A 21,292-nucleotide genomic window follows, 5' to 3' on the forward strand; every position below is an offset into this window, starting at 1 on the left:
AGTGAGCAGGGGCCTCCAGGAAGGCTCTGGAGGCTGGGGTCCCCTTGGAGTCTGCAGGACCCCAGCATTGGAGTATGTGGGGCAGGTGGAGTGGGAGAGAGGGAGAGGCGATTTCTTTGTTCTGAGTAAGGAGAGGTGGCTGGCTTTGTGTGCAGGATGGACTGGGAGCGGAGGGGTGGGTGAGCAGGGAGGGGCTGGCAGGGTTGGCAGTTTTACAAGGAAGTTTTGCAGGAATTGGGGGTCCCTAGGAGGGACCCTAGGAGGTTGAGGCTTTTAGGGGTACACGAAGAGATTCTGGGGGTCATGAAGGTTCGAGACTGAGCTGGCAGGAGGGGGTCAAGTCACCAGTGCTGCAGGAGGCTGTTTTTGTCTGGGGAAAGGCCAACTGGGTTCAGTGAAGGATTGAGAGAGAGGGGCCTGGGCTTAGTCCTAGCTTCCCTGGAACTGGCCTTGGATCCAGGAGGGGACAGATCTGAGTGTGTGACTCCCGTTGTGTACATGTGACCCGTGTGTTGGGTATGTATGTCCTACTGTCCCACGTGCTCCGGGTTACTGTTTTGAGTGGTGGTCACCAGATTAGGGGGCTCGTGCTTTCTGGAACTAGTTCCATTTTTAGCTTCCGCCTCTGGTGTGAGGGCCCTGAGTGAGCAGATTGGTCAGGATTCCTGGAGCTGGGGAGAGAAATGGCCAAGAGGAGCTGGCTGGACCCTTCTGGGTTTGTTTGTGTCTCCTGAAGGGGGGGTGCCGGCAGCAGCTGCCCCCTCCCAAGTCAGCCGGCCTGCCCTGTGCCAGGAGGGCAGGGAGTCCTGGCACAGCTATTGTTCCCCTGCACAAATGCCCGTCTGTTTTGCCTCACTCCCCTCCCTCTGCTGTCTCTCTCCTGACCCGACAGGTGTGGCCAGGCAGGGGGCAGGCCCGGGTCCAGGATGCCTGTGTCTCAGGGTCCCCGGCCTGATTTTATTCCCTGTGGCCCTCAACGCGCCTCTTCCTTGCCAGCGTGTCCACCCTCATTGTCCAGTGCTCATCCTCATTCATCAAGTGAACATTTATTAAGTGCCTTTGTGTGTGCCGTGATGGCTTTTTGTGTTATGTTTCTGGCTTTGGTACTAGTGTTTCTGTTTGGCCACCTTCTCCTCTGCCTGCTCCCTTCATCTAGTCCCTGGAAGCTGAGGGAGTGGAGCCTGGCGGAGGCCATCCCGAGCCCTCATCTCAGTCCTGTGACCAGGGACCCACTGTTTCCTCAGTTCCCAGCCCAAAGCTCATCCCCCGACTCAGTGCACTTCACAGCCTATGCCTGCTGAGCCGCAGGTGACTTGACTCCCAGTGGAACCCCCGGGGCCTTGTGCTCACCATACAGAGGCCTCACCATCTTGGGCAGGGGCCGCTGCCAGTCGCAGCTGGAGCAGAGGGGATTCCGAACACCCTGTGACCCCCCCAGAGGTCTGAGTATGGACCTACCCGATGGAGGGGCAGGTGCAGCTGAGCGCTTGGGCCTTGCTGGGAGACGCGCTGCCCTCCTGGGTGGGTGCTGCCGTCTCCTGCTACCTGTCAGGAGCCCAGGGAGTTGAGCTATGGGATCGCCTCCCTCACCTATGTCACCGTGGGAGGCAAAGTGCCAAGACGAGATGGGGAAAGACGGCCTCTGCCCTGGAGCTTTAGAGAGGCCAGCTGCAGTGCCCCCGACCTTGACCCATCTGAAATTTCTTTCCTCAAAGTGACCAAGAAATAGAAGGTCAATGGAGGAAAGCCTGGGCCTGGCCCTTTCTGGCCTCTGGAGGAAACCCTGCAGGGTCTAAGTTCAAAGGAAGCAGAGGAGGAATGGGATGGAGAGATGGAGGACTTGGACCAAGCAGGGCAAAGGTGCTGCCGGGACCTGTGTGTCTATGTCCATGTGTCCGTGTCTGTCATCCCTCTGCCCACTCGGCTCCCATCCTAAGGAGCGCACGCCACCTACCTGCCTGTACGTAGGCCACTGAGCCAGGTGTCTTTGTGCGCCTTTCCTCACGCAGCCAGAGAAGCTTCCCTGAGGCTGTGTGAGCAGAAGTGACTGGACGCTGGCTGGTGGAGGGCCGGCCCTGGCAGGAAGGGCTTCTGAGTGTAGGGGGTAGCCAGCGTGGATGGATATAGTGGCCTGTGTCTCTGCATGGTACTTGGGGCATGGAGGTGAAGGGCTGTCCTGCTGGTAGGCAGGTCAATGGGAGACCAGTGTGACCATCTTAAGGATACCTGGGGGAAGTAGGACAGAACTGAGCAAAGCCCAGTCCCCGCGTCTTGGAGCAGCCCCTGCCCCACCCCCAGTGACCAGGCTGCATCCTTCCATCCTCCTGGCCGAGCCCTGGGGCGGGCACACACTGCGCCCGGGACAATAGCGCTAGGCAGTGCCAGGGCCGTTGCTACTGGGCAGGGCCTGAGGTGGGATGTGCTGCTGTGGCTGCTGCCCGCTGCTGGCTCACCTCCAGACGGGGTCCCTCAGAGAGAGGGTGAGTGAAGGGAGCAGAGGAAGCCGGCCCGGAGCACTGGGGTCATCCGTGGGGCACTGGTGCCAGGGAGGGAAGGGCCTGAGACACTGTGCTCTGGCTGCCCAGTCCCCTCCCTCCTCCCACCTCTTTCCCAGGTGAGTCTCCAGGAAGGCAGAGGGCAGAGGGACTAGGAGCAGCCCTCCCTCCTCAGGCATTCATCCTGATGCAGACATGGTCTTTTTCATGTGATTTTTCTGTTTGCTGGCTCACTGCTTTCAATTCAAGCGTAGTGAGTACTCAAACTTATTTGTGTCCCAGAGGAGGCCGGGAGTACAGGAGAGGAGGGAGGGTGTATGGCATGAGGAGAGACCTTGGGACTTGGTCTTTGAGGCCTTCCCTCATTCAGAGGAGGATTTGATCTTCTAAAGAGCTGTGATTTGGAGCAAGACAGATGGAATTTAGAGCAGAGGGAGAATTTTCTAGTGGTCTTATAGGTAGGTACCAGAGCAGAACGGAGACCAGAATACTGGAGGCTCGGGTTGGAAGGCTAGGCTTCCCTAACAAGGCCTGGGGTATGGGGGCAGGAGGGGGGAAGGTCAGGAGGGAGAAGCCAAGGGCAGTGGGGAAGCCGTGGGGTGGGGGTGGCGGGGAGACCTGGAAATAGGAAGAGGAGGAGACGGGAGAAGTAGGGGAGGTGGGGAAGGACCCTAAGAGCTCCAGGCTCTGCACACAAAGCTGGTGCTTCTGCAGGGAGCCAGGGGACAGAGGACCCTGGCCTGGAGGCCTCAGGGTACCATGGCCCAGCGCCCTCTGGCCCCCACACTGTTGACTCAGCTCCTGCACACTTCCTTTTTCTGCCCCAGCAGAGCGCCTGCCCAGCACCAGCCCAGTGTGGTTCCCCTCAGCCTCTCAGCTGCTGGTGTGTGGGAGCCAAGTCAGGCTCAGGCCAAGGGCTGTCCCCTGGCTCTCCATTCTGTGTCTCAGGGCCCCAGCCAGTCAGTGTCCCCCACCTTGGGCACCTGCCCTTGGCCTCAGCAGTGTGGAATTTGCTCTCTTACTGAGGAGCTCAGAAGTCGAGGAGAGGGGAGTGGTTTCGCCAGCCCTGTCCTGTTTGCCACCCTCTCAGAGGGATATTGGGGGTCTGAGGTGACCACCTAGGAAGGTCCTGCAATAGGAGGGAAGGAAGGCATCGCACACCTTCTCAGGCTCTTGGGGAAGCTCAGGGATTTGAGGGCCAGAGAGTACTGGGAGAGTGTGGCTTGACCTGCAGTGGCTGGTGCAGCAGGGATGAGAGCCACCAGCCTTTGAGGTTCTGGGGACCATACGCTGTGCCCCATCTTGCTAGAGCCCAGAGAATGGCGTTGCAGCCAGAGGATGGATGGTAGATGCCAGAAAGGACTCAAGATGGGAGATGGGGGAGCAGGGAGAGTGGGGGGAGCAAGAGCTCTCCCAGGTTTCAGAGGGGAGCATAAGGAATAAAAGTCAGACTTCCTGCCGGAAGCAAGGAGACCTGTGGGCTGAGTTTCCTTCCTCAAAGAGGCCAAAGCCAGGCTCCAGCCTCTCACAGAGGCCCTGGCTTTTGGGATCTGACCTCTGGGTTGGGGGTGGCCACGGAGGCATTCTGGCCTCCAGCCAATCTACTAAGGGCCCTCCTGCCCCCCACCATGACGGTGGAGCCTGGGCTCCAATGCTGGTTGTCATGGTTATAAGAGCAGCTAACTCCCATAGATTTGAAAGCGCTGGTGAGCTGGCACCCTCTGCTTCGCCTGCTCTCCCCTCCTCTCTGCGCATCTTCCCCCAGCTCAGAGGAGAGCGTACAGCAGCCCGGGGGCGAGCAGAGCAGGGCTGGGAAGTGCAGGGAGGACGCGAGGGCCAGAGCCGGGGAGATGAGTGGCCACAGGAGGCAGCCTAGCCGCAGGGGTCAGGTAGGTGAGGGCCAGCCAGGCCCTTGGGGCTGGCCCCGGGCACCCTTGGACAGCTGCCTGTGACACCCTGCAGCAGGCCCTTCTCTGGGAAGTGCTGTCCTTACAGCAACCCCAGTCAGGCATCACTACCTGGCCTCTGCCCTCCACCTGTCTCTGGGGCACCACTGGGCACCTGTCATCTTGAGCCTCACTTCTTGTCTCTCACCCCTTCTGCAGAATCGGGAAAAGGAGAAGATGAAGGAAGCCAAGGACGCCCGCTACACCAACGGGCACCTCTTCACCACCATCTCCGTCTCGGGCATGACCATGTGCTATGCCTGTAACAAGAGCATCACAGCCAAGGAAGCCCTCATCTGCCCAAGTAAGTTGTTGGGATCCTGACTGTCATTCTGACTCGATGCCCACTGACCCTAACCTTGCCATCTGTCCTTTCTGCCCTGGATTCCCTGGGTCATTCTCTTGGAGCCCTGGCAGGGCCAGATGCTTGATCCCTTGTGCCTCTTGCCTCCGAGGGGCGGGGGGTGGGGGTGGGTTGGACTGGGGCTCAAGCTGGGCTCTCTGGGAGCCGGGGGGCGGGGGGGTGCTGGGGTGGCTCCCCTTGCATCTGTCGTCCACTGGGTGTCCCCTGGCTTACTGAGCAGCTGCTGAGGGTTCCGGGAACTGCTTAAAGAAGGATCAGGAATGTCCTGGGGAGGTGGGGATGTCAAGCCAGCCTTGCACCTGCTTCTGCCTGTCTTCCTGGGCAGAACTGGACGGTCAGGATTTCAGGGACCCCTTGCCCCTCCCTTTCTATCAACTGGGGGGAGCCTGAAATATCTTAGTCTCTGCAGTTTGAAGTAGAGGACGGAATGAGGACCATCTGTCTCAAATTTCTGGTGTGACCAACAGACAGGGAGAAAGAGGGAAAATACCAGGAATGTGTTCTGTTGGGGGAGAGGGGTCAGAGCTCCCGACTTCAGCACGTCCGTATTTAGGAGGTCAGAACGGGGCATTCTTCCCTGGGATCGCCACGTGCTGGTGCAGAAGGCCCCTGTGGCCCCAGGTTGTAGCCGAGCTGCCTCTGGCCCTGCTGCTGATGGTAGGACCAGGGCCCTAGCCTCTCATTCCCTATGGAAAAACCAGCAAGGTCTTCCTGCTTCCTCACTAGCCACCTTAGACTGGGGAAATGAAGAGGGAAGCCTGGTCTAGATCCCTCCAGACCTGACAGAGTTCCCTATCGGGAGGCTTGTTGCCAGGGGAACCGGGGAGGCAGGCAGCAAGCACTATTTTGAGAGCAGGTGGAAAGCGGAGGTTTGATCCAGAGACACTGGGTGCCGGGGGTAGAAGAAGGGAGCTCTAGGGGAGTGGGGCAGCCCCAGCCCCCTCCGGTCCTCCCTTCCACCCCACCCTGCTCGCCTTGTATTTGTGGAAGTGAGCCTGGTGCTGGGTATTGTCTGAAGAAGGTGGCAGAGTTTCCTGTGTTGTTGGACGTGGCGGAGGAAGCAGGAGAGGGCAGAGGGCTGAGGCATGTTGGGGACAGAGACAGCCAGCGGTCCTGCTGCCAAGGCCTGACCGCTCCTCTCTTCCCTCCTCCCCCTGTGGCAGGGTGGGTGATGGGGCAGGAGCCAGTGGAGTGTGGGGAACTGCGGGCTTGCCCCGGGTGGGGAACGGGCCCCGGGCCTGGAAGGGGAAGATAGGAGTCAGAGGGGACCAGTGGGGAAGGCTGGTGGGCCTTGGAGACAGATGGGGCAGGGCCTGTCCCTGCTCCAGCAGTGGGTCCACCAGCCTTTGAATGCTTGGGCCTGGCCACAGTTCATGGGTGCATGTGTGGTGCACAGCAGGAGCGTGGCCTCTGGGTCCAGGCACACCTGGGTTTCAAGCCCAGCTGTGCTGCTGGCTGCCTGGCCTCTGGCAGGTGATTTGACCTCTTGGGATGGCGGGCTCTTCATCTGCAAAATGAGGAAAATTGAATCTGCTCCAAAGGGTCGTTGGGATCAAGTAACTGTGGAGCACATGCTATGTGCTCCAGGGATGTTAACCGCCCCCTGCCCCTGGCCCCCATCCCAGCTGCTCTATGCCACCTCCTGTCCCGTGGGCGTCCTCTTCCATCTGTCACTCTCAGCCACCTCTGTGCTCCTTGAGCTCATCTCTGGCAGCCAGTAATTCCTTTGGCCCACCCCTCAGGTCACCTCTGAGTCAGCATTGCTTCCTTGTGGTCGCCACCTCTATCCCCTCACCTGATTTCCTGCTGGAAGGAAGGGGCAGAGGTGGCGAGGGGAGGGACGGGTCTGGTCGTGGCTATGAGGTCTGGGAAGAGGTGCCTCAGCGGCTGCGTGGCCAGGGGGAGACGGGTGCCTGCTTGTGGGTGTGTGTCCCCTCCTGTACCACCCGGCCCCCCCTTCACCCTCTCTACCCCACCCTCCCAGCCTGCAATGTGACTATCCACAACCGCTGTAAAGACACGCTCGCCAACTGTACCAAGGTCAAGCAGAAGGTGAGATGGCAGGGCGGGCAGTGGGCTGGGGAGAGGGTAGTGAGTGTGCCCTTCCCATTCACTCCTCACTCTGTGTTCCTCACTGTGGGGCAGCCCACACCCTGCACCCCAGGCCCCATGCGGCCAGCCCGCTGCTCTGGACACCTGCCCCCTAGCGTGGGGCTCAGCCACCCTCATGCCCGTGACCACTGTGCTGGCTTCCTTCCGAGGGGCTAGCTGCCCAGCTCCTGCCCAAGCCTGTGGAGGCAACCCCTGGTGACAGCTGTCCTTGGTGTCTCTCTTGCTCTGTCTCACAGCAACAGAAGGCTGCTCTGCTGAAGAACAGCACTGCTTTGCAGTCTGTTTCCCTTCGCAGTAAGAGTGAGTAGTGGGGGCATGCAGAAGACCCCGTGCAGGATTCCCCCCTCTCCCCGGGACCCTCAATGGGACCCCAGGCCCCTCAGCCTGTGGGCTCTCCTGCCCCTTGAGGTTCATTTCCTGCATGGTGCTTTCCCCACCCCCACTGGGAGTGGATGGTGAGCCATAAGAGGTGTCCAGGCTCCTGGTCTTAGGGGCAGGACAGAAATCTAACGGGGGTGAGGCTTGGCTGGTGGTTTGAGCATTTCCACTGCACTTGGGAGCATTGCAGGCAGCTATCAAGTGCCATTCAGACAGCTTTGGTGTCACAGTAAGAGCGGAGTCTGAGTCCCTGGACCAGTCTCTTAACCTTCCTGAGCCTTGGTTTGCTCACAGGCTTCTTTTGGGGAAGAGAGGAGACAAGACAAACGTTAGAAGTAGTGCCCAAGGGAGGAGGCACTGCCGTGACCTTTCCTTGACTCCGGGGCTGGGTGGAGGATGGGGTGGGAGAGGAGGCCACATTCCTAGTCTGGAGCCTGGGAGGCCTGGAGTCTGGGAAGCAGCAACTTTGACGCTTGCCTGCTGGCTACCCCTCTGCAGCCACCCCCCGGGAGCGGCCAAGCTCTGCCATCTACCCCTCTGACAGCTTCCGACAGTCCCTGCTCGGCTCCCGCCGTGGCCGCTCCTCCTTGTCATTAGCCAAGAGTGTCTCTACCACCAACATTGCCGGGTGAGCCTCTGCTTGGGGAAGGGAACAGCAGGTGGGTGAGAGCGGCAGTGGGGACCAGGAGGCCTGAGGGCTTCTTCCCAACCCTGAACTCAGAACCAGAGACAGGGAGGGAGGACTCGGGCTGCACGCCCCTCAGACCCCAGCCCTGGTTCCCCGTCTGGCAGAGCAGGGGGGGGGTGTCTCTCGCCCGAGTCAGGGTGACGCAGGCCCTCTTCCCTCAGCCACTTCAGTGACGAGTCACCCCTGGGGCTGCGCCGAATCCTGTCCCAGTCCACAGATTCCCTCAACATGCGGAACCGAGCCCTATCAGTGGAGTCCCTCATTGACGAAGGTTACTGCCGGCCCGGGGGTGGGTGGGGGCAGCGTGGGAGGGGCCCGAGGGGCCAGGACCCCATGGGGAGAGTTGAGCTCAGTGTCTGGCCCGCTGGCGTCCAGGTGCAGAAGTGATCTACAGTGAGCTCATGAGTGACTTTGAGACAGATGAGAGGGACTTTGCAGCCGACTCATGGAGCTTGGCAGTAGACAGCAGCTTCCTGCAGCAGCAGAAGAAAGAGGTGATGAAGCAGCAGGATGTCATCTACGGTGAGCCAAGAAGACCTGGCTTCTGTAGCCTTTCTTCTGCCAGCCCGCACCCCCCAGACCATTAACCCATGGGCCCTGTTAGTCTGTGGGCCCCCCTGACCATCTTAGCCCAAAGGCCCCCTGACCCCATTAGTCCATGGGCCCCGCCCCCAGACCCTTCCCCCAGCCCACAAGTGGCTATAAGGCCCCTGCCTTTTGGGGTTCTGGGTCTCCAGGCCCCATTTTTACACCCCTTCCTTCAAGTGGGTTCTCTGCCTTTGCTCCTGGCCTGTACCATGCCTGGCACCACACTGGGGCCTGTGGGGAGTCTGGACATGTGGGAACATGTGGTTCTTGCCCCTAAACGGCTCACAGCTTGATGTAGCAGAGCATAAAGACAGAAAATGATTAGAAAAAAATCTTAAGGGATCCCTGGGTGGCGCAGCAGTTTAGCGCCTGCCTTTGGCCCAGGGCGTGATCCTGGAGACCCGGGATCGAGTCCCACGTCAGGCTCCCTACGTGGAGCCTGCTTCTCCCTCTGCCTGTGTCTCTGCCTCTCTCTCTCTCTCTCTCTCTCTGTGTGTGTGACTATCATGAATAAATAAATAAAATTTAAAAAAAAATCTTAAGACCATAACAATGCAGAATGTCAACCTGGAAGGGACTTTAGAAATCCCACTGAGCCCTGAGGGCCCAGCCGAGTCAGTTGTGGCCAAGACAGGATGAGGTCCACATGAACTGTTGTGCCCACAGAGCTCATCCAGACGGAGCTGCACCATGTGCGGACGCTGAAGATCATGACCCGCCTCTTCCGCACGGGGATGCTAGAGGAGCTGCAGCTGGAGCCCGGAGTGGTCCAGGGTCTGTTCCCCTGCGTGGATGAGCTCAGTGACATCCACACACGCTTCCTCAGCCAGCTCCTAGAACGCCGACGCCAAGCCCTGTGCCCTGGAAGCACCCGGAACTTCGTCATCCATCGCCTGGCAGACCTGCTCATCAGCCAGGTGGGGCAGAGGTGTGATCAGAGTGGGTGCTGTCACCTGCAGAGTCTGGGGGGCACAGCCACGAGAGCTGGAGGGCGGAGGACAGAGGGCATCCAGGGGATGGGCCGTGGCTTTGAGGAACATGCTGACTGAGGCTGGCTCCATGACGTGTAGTTCTCAGGTCCCAGCGCGGAGCGGATGCGTAAGGCCTACTCAGAGTTCTGCAGCCGCCACACTAAGGCCTTAAAGCTTTACAAGGAGCTATATGCCCGGGACAAAAGGTTCCAGCAGTTCATCCGGGTGAGCACACCTCTCCAGGACTCACGCACAGAGCCTCCTCTGGCGGCCTGTGCCCGGCCTCCTCTTTCCTGGGGGGCATCAAGTGCTGCGGCCACATGGAGACCAGGTGCTCCCTGACCCCCATGGAGGGGGATGTTACAGCAAGTGCTTCTCCCTCCTATATCTGCTCAGTCCTCGTCATGGCATCGTGCTCCCCGGTCCCACATGCAGTCACCTAAGCCAGTGGGAGGTAGATGGCCATACTGGGGCTATCACTGGAGTGCAGGGTCTGAGTCCAGCATTGCTGTGGCCAGGCCCTGTCCGCAGGCTGGCCCTGAGCCCTGACTCTGCCCTTCTAGAAGGTGACCCGATCAGCTGTGCTGAAGCGTCATGGGGTGCAGGAGTGCATCCTGCTGGTGACCCAGCGCATCACCAAGTACCCGGTACTCATCAACCGGATCCTACAGCATTCCCATGGTGAGGGGGCAGGCCTGGGGAGAGTACAAGGAGGGCGGGGAGAGTGCAGGGAGAGCTCTCCGGGGTAACCCAGGGAAAGGATGAGGTAAGCTGTGGGGCCTGGGGCGGCCTCTACAGATGGGATCGGGATTCTGCGGGAGCTGGGGTGGGACTGAAGTGGACCTGCTGTGCCTCATGCCGACCCTGGACACCAGGGACCGACGAGGAGCGCCAGGACCTGACCACAGCACTGGGGCTGGTGAAGGAGCTCCTGTCCAATGTAGACCAGGATGTGCATGAGCTGGAGAAAGGAGCTCGCCTGCAGGAGATCTACCACCGGATGGACCCTCGGGCCCAGGCCCCAGTGCCCAGCAAGGGCCCATTTGGCAGAGAGGAGCTTCTGCGGCGCAAGCTCATCCATGATGGTTGCCTGCTCTGGAAGACAGCGACAGGTCGCTTCAAAGGTCAGTGTTCAGTGTGGCGGGCCAGGCAAGAGCCCAGAGTCAGAGAGAGGGAGGGACGAGCAGGTAGCCTGTAGGACCACATTCTGCAGACACCGTCCGGGGGCCCAGTGCGAGAGAAATGTGTGTCTCTGTTGCAGCAAAGTCCCAGTTCTTCATTTCATTTCATGGGCCACACAGGGGCTCCTTGTCAGGATCTGCCCCTTTCTTGGGTCCTTGCATGCATGCCCAGAGAGCTATCAGTTTTGATGAGGAAGACAGAGAATCTCCAGGACCGGGGGGCAAGAGAGGGGCAGCTAGCCGGGCTGCAGATTAGGCAGGTGCTTCAGGAAGACAGCCAGAGAGGGCCCAGTGGCAGACAGGCAGGACAGGAGCATGGAAGGATGAGCAGGACAGATGGAAGGACAGGGAGGATGAGGAGGATGGACAGGACAGAAGGACAGGCAGGATGGGAGGATGGGCAGGACAGACAGAAGGACAGGGAGGACAAGGAGGACAGAGAGGACAGGTAGGACAGACGGAAGGATGGGCAGGACAGAAGGACAGGCAGCATGAAGATGAGAGAAAAGAGCAGTGGGGGTGTGTGTGGGGAGTCACACTTGCCCAGCCCCTGTCCCCACACCACCCTGGCTGCAGCTTTCCTCCCTAAAGTGAGACACAGGGAATAGCCTGCTTTGGGTGTGAGGAGTGCTGGCTACAGCAGGCCTGTACCCCGGGACTGAGCCTGTCTCCCCCCCACCCCCCTGCTGTGTCCCTGTTGTGAAATCCCCCTTCACAGGCTGGGGGATGGCGGTGCCTACCGGGCGCCTTCCTTCATCCCCTTCTCTTTTCTGTTCCTCCCACACAGCAACTAAGAATATAAACCATGGGGGTTAAAAATAGCAGGGCTGGAGAGCTTTATTTCTGAAGCATTTAGTGAAAGCCCTCCCCTCTGTGTACCCACAGTTGAGTGAGATATCCAAGGGCAAAGGGTGAGCCTGTGTTTCCTTGGCTGTGCCATCTGAGTTTTAGGGACTTGACCTTTGTCAAGTTAAAGTGTGGGACTCAGGATTGGAGCGGCTGGAAGGGGGTGCAGAAGACAGCCAAGGTGCCTCTGGGGTCTGAGAACACAGGAGGGGTGGATAAGCCTGCCTGTCTCCTGACTCCTGAGCCCTGGCATTGCGGGGGGGCCAGGGGATTTTAGGTCAGACAGCTGAAAAGCTCTTATGTCAGTTGCTAGGCACAGAATTGAAAGGGTGGCCCCTCCCGCTGCGGGAATACATTTTACTCTCATGAAAATTCTGGACCCTTTCACCCAGAAAAGCACATGTGTGCATTACAATAATATGTAAAATTGCTTCTGCAACTTCAGAAGGTTTGCAGAGCCCTTGAAGCCCAGCAGTGGACATGCTAGGGGTCTGTAGGCCCCAGGTTAAGAAATCGGCATCTGCTGGGCAAAGAGGGTTTCCTTCAGATGCATGGGTGTCCCTCTGCAGCTTCTCTAGCTGAGAAGCTCTTTGGTCTGGTAGCACACAGATCTTTTCCCCTGGCATTTCTGAGCTGTAAGAATGGGGAGGTGGAGGCCACAGAGGTGAGAGGAAGCACCTGGAGGGAAGAGAGGCCGGGAAGGGGCTCCTCAGGAGCCGTGAACGGACAGGACAGGTTACGCCTGGATCCTGAGAAAGAGGCGGGCAGCTGCCCAGACCTCTGCTGCTGACCATTCTCCCACTTGTCCCCTCGGCCAGATGTGCTCATGCTCCTGATGACAGACGTGCTGGTATTTCTCCAGGAGAAGGACCAGAAGTACATCTTTCCTGCCCTGGTGAGATCTTCCTCCTTCTCCTTTCCTGGCATGGACAAGCATCACAGCCTTTTCTTGCTTTTCTCCCCAAGCTGGAAGGAACCCTAGAATCCTCCAGAGTCAAATGGCTATTGTGACCATTGCTATAATATCATAAGGAATAGAAGTAGCTAACGGGTTATTATGACTGTGAGGAGGGCCTCTTAGGATCCCTCCTTATAGATGAGGAGAGGAAACCTTAAAGGTTTTTTTTTTTTTTTTTTTTTTTTTTTTTTTTTTTGTTAGTACTCTCTACACTCAATGTTTGGCTTGAACCCACAACCCTGAAGTAGCCGCATGCTCCCCCAACTCAACCAGCCAAGTTCCCTGGTAAACCTTAATGTTAATTAACCCACCAGAGGTCACATGCACTCCTAAGTCCCTTCTGGCTGCACCAAAACCAGGGACTCTAAATTTATATTGCTGGCTGGCTCTTCAGTCCTTCAGGTACTCTGGCAAGACTGAAGACCCTGAGATCCCAGGGTCAGGTTCCCAGGCTGAGTCCTTCCATTCTGACTTGCAGGACAAGCCCTCAGTGGTATCACTGCAGAATCTGATTGTACGGGACATCGCCAACCAGGAGAAAGGGATGTTTCTGATCAGTGCGGCGCCCCCTGAGATGTATGAGGTCCACACCGCATCTCGGGATGACCGGAGCACCTGGATCCGGGTCATTCAGCAGAGTGTGCGCGTGTGAGTGTGTGTATGGCCTCAGGGAGTCTGCAGCCAGGCTATAGCAGGGGAAAGAGCCTGGGGTTCGGAGCAGGAGGCAGAGGCTGGGGGAGAGAAGCACAGTGTCCTGAGGCAAGGGCCATCGTATCCTGGATGGTCAGACATACCGTGACAACCCCGAGCATCTTTCAGGAGCCTGAGCTGGCAAGCAGAGGGGTACCCTGAGCTGTCACATGGGGGCACGCCTGCCAGCCAACAGGACAGTATCAGGCACAGAAACATCTCAGTCTGGAGGCAGTGGGCTATTATTTGGATTGTATTGCATTTTACCTTTATTTTCTAAAAATGAATGAAAGAGGGAATGAGGCATTGATATTAGAGCCAAACCCCACCCAGTTGAGACAAGAAGTAAACTGTTCAGTCTGCCAAGGCAGTGGACTTTGAGCTTCTGTGGGATGTGCATAAGCTTTGAGGCCATTGACTATGTGTCTCTTGTGATAAAAAAAAAAAAAAAAAAAAAACGGAAAAAATGCATGTAAAACATTCAAAATGGATTTTTGAAGATTATGCAAAAAAAAATAAACTCAGTCAGGATATTTGTAATTTCTTTTAGCTTTTAGAAATGGATTTTCTCCACTCTAATGTGTAAACTTTTTTATTTTTTTTTATTTATTTATTTTTTTAAATTTTTTTAAAATTTATTTATTTATGATAGTCACACAGAGAGAGAGAGAGAGAGAGAGGCAGAGACACAGGCAGAGGGAGAAGCAGGCTCCATGCACTGGGAGCCCGATGTGGGATTCGATCCCGGGTCTCCAGGATCGCGCCCTGGGCCAAAGGCAGGCGCCCAACCGCTGCGCCACCCAGGGATCCCTGTAAACTTTTTTATATTTCTGCAGCTTAGACTTTTGGACAGATTTTTCAGAAATTCATACAAAAGTATGACATTGCCTATTGTAGGAAAACAGTGCAAAATACCTGTTCCATTGACAATGGATCCATGGTGGCCTCTCTGTGAACAGTATTAATATTTGTAATTGTGAAAATCATAATTCATATTCTTTGTCAACGATTTATTGAGCTTCTGCCATGTTTGAAGCATTGTTACATTTCTTTATTTAATTCTAACAAAAAAAAAAACAGTGAAGAGAAAAAATGTCATACCCATTTTTCAGATGAGAAATAGACAAGCTGCCATCTGGTAAATGGCAGGACCAGGATTTGGGCCAGTCTGCTTCACGCCAAAGCCTGTAGTGCCCATCTGCACGGTGCTACCCCTGCAGGTGGCCCATGGAAGGGTGCATAGTCCACTAGAATATGATAGGGGTCAGGAGTGAAGCCAGGGCATGGGGCTAGAGAGTCTTATAGGAAAGCACAGAGCATGTTTGGGGGAAGGAGGCTGATTCCTGATCCCTCAACCCCACCCTACTTGTTACCCCTCTAGATGCCCATCCAGAGAGGACTTCCCCCTGATTGAGACAGAGGACGAGGCTTACCTGCGCCGAATCAAGAGTGAGTCCACCCCCAGAGCTGGTTAAGTAATTTATAATACACCCACGAGATGGAATACTGTGGAACTGTTTAAAAAGCTCATGAGGGCTAATGCAGATCCATAATCAGAATGTATTGTTGAGTAAAAAGAGCAAGGTTTAAAACAATGTAGAGTGTATGCTACCTTTGGTGTAAAAATAATGGGGATAGGTCTGTGTCGTGTGTGTGTGTGTGTGTGTGTGTGTGTGTGTGTGTGTGTAGTATCTCCTGAAAAGGAGCTAGGAAGACCAGGGTTGAGACATTAATCTACTTTTTTTTACTTTTATTAGAGTGTGAACTAACTGCTATACAAAAAGACCAACAAAAATCAGTTTCTTAAGCAAGATAGAAGATTAATTCTCTTTAGTCCACAAGTGGGAAGTATAGGGTGTCAGTACATCTCTGCCATCTTTAGCATAAAGATTCCCCACTTACCTGCCCAAAGTGGCTACTCTAGCTCCTGCTATCACATCTGTATCCTGGCTAGCAGGGAGGTGGAAAGGAATAGGGAGAGTTTACACCCCTTTCTTTTTTTCTTAAGATTTTATTTTGGGCAGCCCAGGTGGCTCAGTGGTTTAGCGCTGCCTTCAGCTGAGAGTGTGATCCTGGAGACCCAGGATTGAGTCTCACGTCAAGCTCCCTACATGGAGCCTGCTTCTCCCTCTGCCTGTCTCTCTGCCTCTCTCTGTTTCCCATGAATAAATAAATAAAATCTTTTTTTAGTGAGCTATATGCCCACTGTTGGGCTTGAACTCATGACTCTGAGACCAAGAGTTGCATGCTCTACTGACTAAACCAGCAAGGCACCCCTTAAGATTTTATTTTTAAGTAATCTCTACACTCAAGGTGGGGCTCGAACTCACAACCCTGAGATCAAGACTCACATGCTCCGTGGACTGAGCTGGCCAGGCACCTGTCTGTATACCCCTTTCTTTTAAGGACCTATCCAGAGAGTCACTCATGTCCATTGACCACAGTCTGGTCCCATGACAATGTCTGGCCTCATGTCGGGCTGGGAAGTATGTTCTTTTTTTTTTTTTTTTTAATGTAACAGAGCATGAATCTACTGGTGACTGTTGCATTATATGAGGTCTCAGTTGATGGCTACTTTATTTATTTTTTTAAAAGATTTATTTATTTATTTATTTATTTATTTATTTATTTATTTATTTGAGAGAGAGGCAGAGACACAGGCAGAGGGAGAAGCAGGCTCCTTGCAGGGAGCCCGACGTGGGACTCAATCCTGGGTCTCCAGGATCACACCCTGGGCTGAAGGTGGTGCTAAACCGCTGAGCCACCTGGGCTGCCCTGGGAATACGGTCTTAAATGGGCAGCCAGGTGCCCAGATGAAATTTGTGAGGATTCTACATTTAAGGAAGATGGGAGAATGAAAAGTGGTGGGCACCTGCAGTCCCGGCCACAGATTGTTTTTGTTTTGTTTTTATTTTCATTTTTAAAAAATTTTATTTATTCATTAGAGACACACAGAAAGAGGCAGAGGGAGAAGCAGGCTCCTCAAAGGGAGCCTGATGTGGAACTCGATCCCCAGACTGGGATCACACCTGAGCCCAAGGCAGACACTCAACCCCTGAGCCACCCAGACGTCACTAGTTTTGTTTTAAAACAAAGGTGCCGGGGATCCCTTTGGCTTAACAGTTTAGGGCCTGCCTTTGGCCCAGGGTGTGATCCCAGAGTCTTGGGATCAAGTCCTGCATCAGGCTCCCTGCATGGAGCCTGCTTCTCTCTCTGCCAGTGTCTCTGCCTCTCTTTCTCTCTGTGTCTCTCATGAATAAATAAAATCTTTAAATAAACAAACAAAACAAAGATGCCACTTCTGTCAGTGGAGCACACAACTCTTGATCCTCAGGGTCGTGACTCTGAGCCCCACGGTGGGCATGGAGTTTACTTATAAAAAGGAAAGTGCATGTATGACTTTTCCCCAAAAAAGTGTTTTCTTTTTCATAAATGCCAATACTCTAGAATTAAGTACTACCACACAGCCCCATGTGGCCCCTAAGCCATCTGGCCACCCTCCACCGTGGGCTCTTGGGGAGGTCCCCCCACTCCCCGGCCCCCTGCTGTGTGCTCACCTGTTCCTTACCCCTAGTGGAGCTGCAACAGAAAGACAAGGCATTGGTGGAGTTGCTGCGAGAGAAGGTGGGACTGTTTGCTGAGATGACCCATTTCCAAGTGGAGGAGGACAGTGGCGGGGTGGCCCTGCCCGCCCTACCCAGGGGTCTTTTCCGCTCCGAGTCCTTGGAGTGTCCTCGTGGCGAGCGGCTGCTGCAGGATGCCATCCGTGAGGGTAAGGGAGCCCCTGGGGATGAGGCCGAGCCTGGAAGCACGCAGACTGGGTGGGGTGCCAGCCCCAGTACCCATAAGCGCCTTGGCATGTGGGGTGTAGGGAGCAGAGATGAGGCATGGGCACTGTCAGTGTATGAGTCTTGCATACATTTGTGCTGTCCCTTTGGTGCCTTTCAGTGATCTCTGCCTTGTGGGGGGTGGCATGAATGAGGCCCCAGCACCTGCACAGGGGTCCCCCCTGGACACCATCCCCTGACCTCCTCCCTTCCCTGTAGTGGAGGGCCTCAAAGACCTCCTGGTGGGGCCTGGAGTAGAGCTGCTCCTGACACCGCGGGATCCGGCCTTGCTTGTGGACCCAGACAGTGGCGGTAGCACGAGTCCTGGGGTCACAGCCAGTGAGTGCCTGGGCTGGGGCCACGGCAGAGGGTGGGAGGGGCCAACTGCCTTGGGGGACCCTGAGGACCAGAGCTCAGCCCCGCCTTTTCCTTCTCCACAGATGGTGAGGCCAGAAACTTCAATGGCTCCATTGAGCTCTGTAGAACGGACTCTGACTCCAGTCAGAAGGTGGGTCCTGGGAGGTGTCAGGACTCAAGAGAGGGCTGGAAGGGGCAACTAGCCTGGGGATCCCTGACACGGAGCTGCAGGGGCCAGGCACCTGTGATTCCCTATCCTTGCCTCCTTCTGCAGGACCGCAATGGGAATCAGTTGAGAGCCCCCCAGGAGGTGAGGTGGGGACCTGGGGTGGAGCAGGCTGAAGGGAGGGTGTTGTGTCTGAGAAACGGGAGCCCCATTTGGAGGGGTGTCTACGTGTAAAAGGCTGCCTTTGGTCACCTCCTGGGCAACTCTCCCATCCTGAAGCCTGGGCTCTGCCCCTACCCTCTCCTCTGTCTACAGGAAGCATTACAGCGATTGGTCAATCTCTACGGACTCCTCCACGGCCTCCAGGTCAGTGGGCCCAGGGCTGGAGCTGGCAGATTGGAGCCAGAGCAGGGGTGCCGTTTACCGGCCTTCCGGGCCTTTCCCCAGGCGGAGCCATCCTGGAACCTAGGTCTTGGGAGGTGAGGGTGAAGGGTCAGGGAAACGGGTCCTGACACGCTTGTCTGTGCCCCCTACACCCGCAGGCGGCCGTGGCCCAGCAGGACACCCTGATGGAAGCCCGGTTCCCTGAGGGCCCTGAGCGGCGGGAGAAGCTGGCCCGAGCCAACTCCAGGGATGGAGAGGCTGGCCGAGTGGGGCCCGCCCCAGTGGCACCCGACAAGCAGGCCACTGAGCTGGCGCTCCTGCAGCGGCAACATGCTCTGCTGCAGGAGGAGCTGCGGCGCTGCCGGCGGCTGGGCGAGGAGCGCGCCACGGAGGCAGGCAACCTGGAGGCCCGGCTCCGCGAGAGTGAACAGGCCCGGGCCCTGCTGGAGAGGGAGGCGGAGGAGGCCCGCAGGCAGCTAGCCATCTTGGGGCAGAGTGAGCCACCCCCGGTGGAGGCCCCCTGGGCCCGCAGGCCCTTGGACCCTCGGCGGCGCAGCCTCCCTGCAGGCGATGCTCTGTACCTGAGCTTCACGCCCCCACAGGTAAGGAGGCTTCAGGAGGGCTAACCTCAGTGGGTGCGAGGGTCTGGGACACAGCCCAGGGGGAATCTGGGGTTTGCACCTAAAGCCTGAAGCTGTGGTTGGAGAGATGGGAGAGGAGGTTGGGTGCAGAGAGCCATCGGTGGTGCTACAGGCCGGGGGCCACCAGCCCTGCAGCCTCCCCCTGACCCCCCGGCCGAGCTCACTCCCTGGCCTGCTGCCTTTCCTGCCGGCCCGTCACAGCCCAGCCGAGGCCACGACCGTCTGGATTTGTCTGTGACCATTCGCTCTGTCCATCGACCCTTTGAGGACCGAGAGAGGCAGGAGCTGGGCAGCCCCGAGGAGCGGCTGCAGGACAGCAGCGACCCTGATACTGGCAGTGAGGAGGAAGGGGGCGGCCGCCTGTCCCCACCCCACAGTCCTCGAGGTGAGGTTGGAATGGAAGTGTGTCCCAGTGTGCACAGAACATTCGGGGCAATATTTGGGGTGGTTACGGGAGCTCTTGGGAGGGACACAGATGACACACTTCCTTCCTGCCTTGCAATGGTGATCCAGCAGTGGACCTCTAGGAAACAAAGCCTGTAGGAGCCTCTCCAGTAAGTCTGTGATGCCAACCTTTTCAAGCTGAAATAAATTTAAGATTTTTATTTGAGATGGAGTGAGCGAGAGAGAGAGCATGCATGGGGGAAGAGGCAAGGGCAAAGGGAGAAGAAGCAGGGTCTTCACAGAGCAGGGAGCCCAGTGTGGGACTCACTCCCAGGACCCCACGATCATGACCTGAGCTGAAGGCAGATGCTCAACCACTGAGCCACCAAGGCATCCCTAGAAATAGATTTTTTTTTCTTTATTCATGAGAGAGAGAGAGAGAGAGAGAGAGAGAGAGACAGAGACACAGGAGGAGGGAGAAGCAGGCTCCATGCTGGGAGCCCCATGCGGAACTCGATCCCGGGACTCCAGGATCGCGCCCTGGGCCAAAGGCAGGCGCCAAACCGCTGAGCCACCCAGGGATCCCCCTAGAAATAGATTTCTTTTTTTTTTTTTTTTTAATTTTTTATTCATTTATGATAGTCACACACACAGAGAGAGAGAGAGAGGCGCAGAGACACAGGCAGAGGGAGAAGCAGGCTCCATGCACTGGGAGCCCGACGTGGGATTCGATCCCGGGTCTCCAGGATCGCGCCCTGGGCCAAAGGCAGGCACCAAACCGCTGCGCCACCCAGGGATCCCTAGAAATAGATTTCTAAGTAAAATTTTTCTAAGACCTTCAAAGTTCTTTTTTTTTTTTTTTTTTTTACCTTCAAAGTTCTTATAGTTGGTTTAGGAAATACAAAATAACCAAAAGTTGGTGTGACTTTATGTAGTCATCTTAAAATATTTTTGTATTTTATTAGCCAAATTGTATCTTTCTGTCCTCAGGGAGGGTACAAAGTATGTAGCCATGGTTTTGCTGGCCCTAGGGCTAGTCCCCAAGGACTCCTCCTTCCAGCTCCAGCCCAGATGGGGCAGCGGGAGTGTGGGGGTCGCTGCTCGAGGGAGCCTGTGTTCTGCCCCTGACTCTGCCCCATCCCCCTTCAGATTTCACCCGAATGCAAGACATCCCTGAAGAGACAGAGAGTCGTGACGGGGAGCCTATGGTTTCAGAGAGCTAAGGGGGCCCCCACCTCTCGTCCTGCGCCCCCAGGAAGAACACACCGAGGGAGGCAAACTTGGGACTCTAACCTGCCAATGGGAACATTCTCAAGAACTGCTGATGGTCCCTGCCAGCTGGCAGGCTCCTGGGACACCTGGGGCCAGTTGGGAAGCTGGAAGAGTTGGGCCACAGTGCCCCACTGCTGCACCAGGAGTAGCTAGTATAGCTGGCATCCAGGAGCTACACCACAGATGCCAATTTTTCATGCCTTCTTCCCTCTACTTTAGGAAAATTTATTTATTTATTGTTTATTAGTTACCCAGGGAGTGGGGGAGATTTAGAGGACCAGGGACATGGGAACCAAGCCATAGGGATCAGGGGGCCTTGATCTGTAACACTACTGGGGTTTATTCAGGCTTAACCAGGCAGCTGCTGGGTTCTAGCCCTGACACCCCTCCCCAAGAACACCCGTCTTTGAGGAGAGGCTGTGCCACGTGCACCTTGGGCCCTTCTATTAGGGCCATGGATGGGGCCATGTCCCCCTTCCCCGCTGACTGCTGTTCCCCTGTCTCTCCATCCTCAGTGGAGACCCAGGGAAACCATCTGGCCCTACAGAGTTGGGGGGTGATGGAGTAGAGGTTGAGGTGGCTGCGATGGCTCTGTTGGGGGGAGGGGTGAGGGGAAATCCCATGGGACCAGAATGTTTTTTGTTGTTTTCTTTTTTGTACCAAAGCCAACTGCACGTGTTTTGTATTTTTAAGAGATGATTGTAGGCAGTTAGAAATCACAGCCTTCTATCTCCACTTATCAGAAGAGCTTGAGGGGTAGGGGGATCCACGTCACCTCATCTGCAGTAATGGGGGACCTCTTCTGACCTCTTCTCCAGCCATTTGAAAAATATGTTGTAGGGTGAGTTGGGCCATCTCTGTGAACCCTGACCTCATCCCCACCTCAGCAACCATGACTGAAGCCTCAGTGTGAACTTGGGGGACTTTCTGGTAGACCCCCAGTGCCCACCAGCCCCAGCCATTTTCTGCCAATTTGATTGTTTAAAACAAAAACAAAAACAAAAAACGATAAAGCAGGGAAAATTAAAGACCTGGAACCCCCAC

General features: G+C 56.2%; 1 protein-coding gene across 9 annotated transcripts in view; it reads left to right on the forward strand.

The window, feature by feature from the left end:
• ARHGEF2 (Rho/Rac guanine nucleotide exchange factor 2) overlaps positions 1–21,291 on the forward strand; it is a 40,589-nt gene extending 19,298 nt beyond the window's left edge. For 2 of the 9 annotated variants that reach the window (XM_055324075.1, XM_055324079.1), the window contains 21 exons: positions 4,601–4,745; positions 6,790–6,857; positions 7,154–7,217; positions 7,794–7,923; positions 8,145–8,254; positions 8,359–8,505; positions 9,238–9,488; positions 9,642–9,767; positions 10,106–10,223; positions 10,418–10,666; positions 12,388–12,464; positions 13,006–13,175; positions 14,599–14,666; positions 16,792–16,989; positions 17,264–17,383; positions 17,485–17,552; positions 17,676–17,711; positions 17,883–17,933; positions 18,110–18,553; positions 18,860–18,977; positions 20,126–21,291. In XM_055324075.1, the coding sequence (XP_055180050.1) occupies positions 4,601–4,745; positions 6,790–6,857; positions 7,154–7,217; positions 7,794–7,923; positions 8,145–8,254; positions 8,359–8,505; positions 9,238–9,488; positions 9,642–9,767; positions 10,106–10,223; positions 10,418–10,666; positions 12,388–12,464; positions 13,006–13,175; positions 14,599–14,666; positions 16,792–16,989; positions 17,264–17,383; positions 17,485–17,552; positions 17,676–17,711; positions 17,883–17,933; positions 18,110–18,553; positions 18,860–18,977; positions 20,126–20,199 (2,832 nt within the window). In that variant the 3' untranslated portion in view covers positions 20,200–21,291. Of the gene's footprint in view, positions 1–4,600; positions 4,746–6,789; positions 6,858–7,153; positions 7,218–7,793; positions 7,924–8,144; positions 8,255–8,358; positions 8,506–9,237; positions 9,489–9,641; positions 9,768–10,105; positions 10,224–10,417; positions 10,667–12,387; positions 12,465–13,005; positions 13,176–14,598; positions 14,667–16,791; positions 16,990–17,263; positions 17,384–17,484; positions 17,553–17,675; positions 17,712–17,882; positions 17,934–18,109; positions 18,554–18,793; positions 18,978–20,125 lie in introns of all 9 variants that reach the window. The other 7 variants (XM_055324073.1, XM_055324078.1, XM_055324072.1 and 4 more) reach the window with 4 other exon arrangements.
• The last annotated feature ends 1 nt before the right edge of the window (position 21,292 follows it).

Source organism: Nyctereutes procyonoides, unplaced genomic scaffold, assembly GCF_905146905.1.
Source record: "Nyctereutes procyonoides isolate TBG_1078 unplaced genomic scaffold, NYPRO_anot_genome, whole genome shotgun sequence".
NCBI lineage: Eukaryota > Metazoa > Chordata > Mammalia > Carnivora > Canidae > Nyctereutes > Nyctereutes procyonoides.